We start from the raw sequence: 7,234 nt of genomic DNA, 5'->3' as shown, positions 1-7,234 counted from the left end.
TATCATAAAAATGATGATAACTTGAAGCATCCAACTTTATGCAAATTACTCCACGCAAAGGATAAACCTTGGCGCAAGTTTTAAGTCATTTCCTTTCCTTATAAAATGATTATTTTGCCATCCATCAAAATTCCTATCTTACCCTTTACTCCACAATACTCCCGACGATAAGAATAGCAAATGATTCGTGGCTTGCCAGATGGATACTACTTCAACATACACGTGGAATCTCTCGACCTCTGTGCTACTTCAATATACACGTGGAATCTCTCGACCTCTGTGCTATTTCAACATACACGTGGAATCTCTCTACCTCTGTGCGTCGTGCGCGGTTGAACGCAACATCGACCGCAATCCTGCGTCCGAGGTCTGAATTCGAATAGAAACAAAAATTGTTACAGATCGTCGTTGTTTTTACAGAGTCTAAGAAGAATACATTTACAGTCAATGAAACCAAAGGCCATGAATTCCTCTTCGGCAACTTCGTAGTGTTAAAACATTAGTGTCAAAACATGCGCGAGCAAATCCATGAAATCAAAACCATGGCCTCAACTTCGGGCATAACAGAGGAAGAGAGCTGTTCATCAAATACCGTGGCAGAGCACAGAGGAAGCGAAAGGGAATATCTGCAGAGAGACGAAACACGGGACGTTTACAGGGATGAAGAACAACAAGATCATTTTATATTCAAGCCAGCAGAATGGATCATAAATTTAATAGCCTTTCAGTTCAAGGGTTTTCTTCAGATTTTTGCCCTAATTAGCTGGGCGGTGAGTTCTTCCTTCTCTGCCGTGGCAGAGCCTGTGCACAGAACAGTCCAGGCGAAGGACAGGGCCACGGAGGCGGTGAGTGAGAAGCTAGCCATGATTTCGCAAGTTCCTCCTAGGGTTACGGAGAGCGGAGGCATGGTGTTGAGAAAGGTAGGGTTTGGATGCCTGGCGGCGATTTATGTGTTTTCCGTGTTGATTGTAATAATGCTGTTTGCATTACTTCTTGCTCTCACCTTCGTAACAGTTTGGATTGAGAAGCCTGTTATTATAAGGGAACCTTTGTATTTTGATTACACTCAACCCAATCCCAGTGCCATTGTTTCATTTAATGGCATGCGAACAGGATTTGGTCAGCCCCAAAAGGTTTCTGGAAGACGGGTCATTCCGGCTGGATACAAATTCTATGTAACTGTTACCCTGGTTATGCCCGAGTCAGATCACAACCGCCGGATTGGGATGTTTCAGGTACGTACTAGTAGTTTAGACTCGGGATCATTTTTCAGTATGTATGTGAGCAGGCATAACAGTGTTGAAAATTCATGGTAAAATACAAATACATGTACATGTGTACACTTGGTAAAACAACATTCATTTTTTTACAAGAACCACCCAAGCTTTGGCTGGAACGGGTGCGAAACTCCTAGGATGATGTCTGTAGAATGTCAGGCCTTAACGAGAACATACATGCGGGTCATGATCTCCCAGTGCCATACCTCTGCTTACCCTCATAACAACCCTATGTGCTTTAGCGGCTTTAAATCACAACCCAACAGACATAAGAATGGCAGATCTTAAGGAGAACATAAGAGTGGATTTGGGTTCATAATAAGTGCATGTGTGTCATGATCTCCCATTGCCATACCTCTGGTTAACTCCATAGCTACCTCACGTGTTGGAGCAGCCCATGGGAATGGACTTGGTCAGGACGTCACATATTTGTTAAAAAATATTACCATTAAGGTCCCGATCTGCATGGAAAGGCCCTATATTATCAAAGAAAATGCTATGCATAGAAGATAAAATGAAATAATTATATCAATTGCTAGCAAATGACCACAAAGTAGGTTTGGACCAATGTTTTAAAAGTCGGAATCAGACTCGGAATTGGTCGAAAGTCCTACAAGACTCGAATTGGACTCAGATGGGAATTGGACCAATGTATAGTTTATGAATGGGTTTACTAAAAAATGCTTAGGTTTGGACCAATGTTTTAAAATTCAGAATCAGACTCGGAATTGGTCGAAAGTCCTACAAGACTCGAATTGGACTCAGATGGGAATTGGACCAATGTATGGTTTATGAATGGGTTTACTAAAAAATGCTTGAAATATCAAAATTTTAATGAAAAAAATATATCCATGTACATTAATGTAAATATAATATTCCAAAACCATTAGAGACTCTTGTTCAAATTGGACTCTTGACATAAGTGAATTTGTCTCTCAGCATGCTTTCCCTAACTCATCTACAAGAATTTTATGTTTTAGCTATCAACATTTTGAATCATCCTCTTGACTCTTCATTGATTCAAGTCTACATGCTATAACGAAAACAAAATTATGATTTTATTCTCCCCATTTCATTGTTATTGATTCAAGATGATATTTCGGGGTTTTTGTGTTTCGGGTGTCGCTACAAGGGTTAAGGGGGAGAAATCCCCCTTTCAGCTTCCATGGGTCGCTGCATGAGTGGGTTTGATTCTCCCATAGTATAAATGAACCAATCCTCACTACACTATAAATACACTAATGGCAAAGGAAACACTCAATTTCCCCTCGTTAGCCCCAAGGAAGATGCTGATTTTTTCCTTTGCTCTAAATCCCCTGCTTTGTGTTTCAAAATGAGTCAAAAAGTTAAAAATCAGATTTTATAGGTGGCTTGTCCCATACGGGTTTGGTAAATAACTGGTTGAATTGATTTGTTCAGACGCCAAACTGGCCGATTTGGTACTGAACCGGTGCTTGAACTGATTTGAGGCCTAGTTTGGTGCCTTTGGAGGTAGAGTCGGTTGAATTGGCTGGTTCTAGTTCTGGGTTAGCCAGTTTTTAAAACGCCGAATGGGATTAAAAGAGTACATATAGTCTAAATACGATCTGGGAATGCAAAAGCAACTCCTATATCAATGCTAAAAGCAAAAAGGACAAAGAACTAAGTGTTTAGCTAAATAGTAATAGTAGAATACCTAGCCAAAAGAAGATATAAAAGAAGGTGCAAATGCAAGTGAGTCTTTGTACAATGTATGAGTGTGAAAGCAACTCCTAGATTAATACTAAAAGCAAAAAAGACGAAGAACTAAGTGTTTAGCTAAAAAAGCTAAATATTTAACCAAAAGAAGATATATAATAAGGTGCAAGTAGAGGAAATTCTCATGCTAAAGCAAAGGAGAGGATGTGAAGCCCTGCTTGAGTTGGAGCTTGTTGTCAAGGATGTGTGAAGGGACCATGATCCTCCTCATCAGAGTCATCAACCATTGTGAAGTTGCCAATGCGTTAGTGGAAAATATCCTTTGGAGAGTGGTTGGGATTGAGAGGGCTTGGTTGTGTAATCTTGGAGGGAGCACATCTTACCCAACATCCAAGTCTTTGGGGATGAAACTCTTGATAGGAGCTTGGCTGCTTGAGTGACCCTAAAGGCTGGAGCATTGGACGTTGAGACCACAGGGACCACTTTGCATTGGGAACCATGAATTGCCTTGGGAATTGTGAAAGTTGTTAATATGAGACTGCCATGCATGAGGGTTGTTTGAGAGATATTGCACCAAAGGCAGGGTCACCTACGGATTTTATAGACTCTAGCCATGTGGTAAGACAATAGGTGCACCTTGATGTGGGTTGGATTGGCCCATACATTAGTAATCTCCCCTACAAATGCAGACTCCCATAAAACCATGAGTACTCAATGAAAGCCCAGATAAGGCCCTCAAATCCTATACAGGATGAAAGGAACCAGATATGAACTTCAAGGGACCGACCATGGTTCAATCAAAGACAACAGGATACAAATAATAAGAACAAGAGATAGGCTTGGGATGCTTAATATAGGGCCTCACATGGTTGTTACAATGCTTTTGTCTTCAGACCTTGGGCTTACAATGGTGGTGATATATGTTGTAAAAGTTTTTATATGTACCCTTGTCGACATGAGGGATAATAGGGCATAGAGCTTGGAGAATGTGTGACCCACCATATTGTTTGATAATTATTTGGATGAATCTTAGACCTTGATTTGTGTATCAAGAGAACAGTATGATGAGACTTGGCTTGTAGGAATTTGGAGTAGACAATATGGTTAAATAATTCAACAATGTAATCAAGAAGATGATGTATACCATGTTTGAAGAATTACACCTCGAATCCCTGTTTGCCAACGACTCTACTAGTGTTCATCTCCCACACCACTTGCCATATGTATATGTATGGTATAATATGTGGCATAAGGATGGGTGAGATGACAAGAAAATGAGGTTGCTTGAGAACATCTTAAGGGATAGTAGTATGGGTGGATAGGGATTGGGGATCAAGGTCTATAGGGAGGGATAAATTTTGAGGAAAGAGAATACAATAGAAGGCTTTTGTTGATTAGAGTAGAGAAGTAAGGGTTCTGCATGCCTAGGTGCCAAGGCTCATAGAGGGACCCACAAGACAACCACTTAGTAGAATATTAATTTATTTAACTATCTTCTATTGTTAGACATGGGAAAAATTTAAAATCCTAAGTTAACTTATGATTTAATCTCAACCCTTCATCAAGATCTAATCTCAGTCGTTCAAAGTGATTGTGGGGCTTAGGTTGGAATTTTAAGAGGAGATAGAGCGAGGAAGTGGCCAGTTCAAAGGGCACAAGCGGTGTGTGTCATCTCAGCGAAGCGAGAGACTAGGGTTTCAATAGATTATAGAGTTTCAATGACCAAGAGGGAGAGATTGAGTGAGGGCCGAATTGCTCTAACTTAGATAGCATCAACGTAGCCTTATTTCAAACATGTGTGCAGAGACAAAGCTGCGCGTCTGTACAACTTGCAGTTGGCGCTAGGTCGAACTGCACAGGCGTATGACAAGATGAGTGCGCAAAAGAGAGATCAATGTGTCTTGGAGTTGATTAGCTGTTTTCCTGTGGTGAAAGGAAGGTTTTTTCCCTTGCTGTAAATTTTCTAAAGATTACCCTTTTGGTGAAAATAATAAAAGACACACAAAGTTTGTAGGTTTTCCCCAGAGTTGGGGTTTCCTGGATATATTTTGTCTTCTATGCATTGAATGTGTTTGTCTTCAGATTTATTATTGATTTTTTTGTTGAGAAATCTAAAGGGCAATAGTTAAGATGATTTCTCTTTTTATGATAACTGCTTGTGATGTCTTTTTACTTTTTTCTTACTTATTAGCTTCTTCACTTATTATTATGTTCGAATATCATCAAACAACTACCAAACAAGAAGAACAATAGTACACAAGAACATAGAATGTAGGCTGTAAGCCAGGGCCAAAACGTCTCCACTTGAGAGGAAAGCTTGCAAAATCTCTTCTCTTCTTATAGATTTTTCAATTCACGAATTCCAAAACCTCTAGACCAAGATCAATACCCTCCAAGACCAAGTCCAACCTTTTTGAATGATGTGCTTCCCTTGTCCAAGTCAAACCCAGTCAAATCTCTTCCAGTAGCACAACTTCGATCAACTTCAGAATTTTGGCCTCTACTACAGGTCTGAAGTTTTCGCCCCCTGCAACTGCTACTGCATCCACACGTGTGAGCGAAATTAGCCTTCCAAGGCCTCCCAACAACTTCGCTTGCCTTGCTTCCTTGTCTAGGGCTAGTAGGTGACCTAGTAAACCCTTCTTCCAGCAGATTTGATCCTCTTCCAGCAGATAGAGAATTTCGACCTTGAAGTTGCAAACCCTAGCTTCTCTTCTTCGCACGTGTGAGAGAGAATTAGCCCAAAAACAATCTTTCTTTGTCCTCTTCCTTCTTCTCTTGCCTTCTTGCTCTTCTCCTTTGCTTGAATGAGTGAGTGATGGATGTCTCTCAAGGAGGTCGAGTTCCCCTTTGTATATTGGTTTCTCAAGGTGGACGTGGCTCGTCAAAGTAGGCTGACTTCCCAACTGCCAGGCCGACTTGGTCTTGAAGGGTATTTTGACACTTTTAATGACAAAAATAATTTTCTTTACAAGTTACAATGTGCCTGATGGGGTCTTCAACTTATGACAATGACTCTTTTGACTTATTGACCTAGGACAAACCCTGGAAGCACTCAATGGGTGCTTTACCTCTAAAATAAAAGAACTTGAAAACGAAACCCATGCACCAACAATAAGAATAATAATTTTTCTTTCATTTTGCAATATACAAAAATCAAAAGTACATTTCTTATTTATGAAGACCGAACCTAGTTACACATTTTTCAACACTCCCTCTTAACTAGGGAGGTATTCATAAATGGTACATGGACATTTTCAATCTGAAGAGATCTCATAAGAAGAGTAAGATTGGTAACCCATCTGTTTAGCATCATATGAACCAACATTATCATATAGCAAGGCCTTGACTAACAACTTTATCTCTCCACAAGATTAGAGCACAATGCTGGTGAGACCAATGATTTATAGACACCATCATCATTGGTACATACCCCACCCGGGTGTTCACAGAGTATGACCTTCCTTGGACTATTCTTATCTTGGATAGCTAGTACTCAAAGAATATCGGTCCACGATTACCCTTATCTTGGATACCCTACCTCATCCTCAAAGAGTATCGGATGCCAGATGCTTACCCAATCCTCCATTTTGTCTTCCCAAGTGAAGACAAGAATGATGTGCCTATCTCTCCCTCTCAACCAAGGAGGATACATCAACCAAACCAAGCTTGTCTCTCAAATACACAAGCTTCTTATTAGGAAGAGATTTTCTCAATATGTCAGCTATCGACTCATCGGTGGAGATGTATTGTAGCTGCAACACACCATTTGGTACTAGCTTCTAAATGTAGTGATACTTGTTGTTGATATGCTTTGTCTTTCCATGGAATACTAGGTCTTCAAACAATCTTATACAACTGGTGTTATCACAATGTATCACTGTAGGGTCCATTGGTCCTTCAAATAGGTCAAATAACAACTTCCTTAACCAGACAACTTCTTTGCTTACTTCATAGGCTGCAATATACTCAACCTCAACACTACTCAAAGCAACAGTTTCTTGCTTTCTGCTCATCCATGAGATCATGGAGGATCCCAAACTAAAACATCCTCTTGTAGTGCTCCTTCCATCTTGCTCACTACCTCCCCAATCAGAATCTGTATATCCAATCAAGTGGATATCATTCCTTCTATCATATTTTAGGCAATTGTGGATGGTTCCTTGCAAATATCTTAGTATATGTTTTATTGCTATCCAATGATCATGCCTTGGCTCCACTTGGAATGGACTGAGAACATTTACTGAAAAACATATGTCTGGTCGAATATTCATCAAGTA

At 40.1% G+C, this 7,234-nt stretch overlaps 1 protein-coding gene across 1 annotated transcript in view; it reads left to right on the top strand.

Annotated features, from left to right (window-relative positions):
* Positions 1–221: 221 nt before the first annotated feature.
* Positions 222–7,234, top strand: part of LOC149198337 (seipin-1-like) — a 30,587-nt gene continuing 23,574 nt past the window's right edge. Inside the window, exon 1 of the mRNA XM_089406154.1 lies at positions 222–1,235. Coding sequence (XP_089262280.1) covers positions 513–1,235 — 723 coding nt within the window. The 5' untranslated portion in view covers positions 222–512. The remainder of the gene's footprint in view (positions 1,236–7,234) is intronic.

Source organism: Pinus tabuliformis, chromosome 2_2 (genome assembly GCF_031772625.1).
Source record: "Pinus tabuliformis cultivar Carrire ecotype Pingquan chromosome 2_2, CPIR1, whole genome shotgun sequence".
NCBI lineage: Eukaryota > Viridiplantae > Streptophyta > Pinopsida > Pinales > Pinaceae > Pinus > Pinus tabuliformis.
Note: the sequence above shows the minus strand (reverse complement) of the source record. Positions and strands in the feature narration are given on the sequence as shown.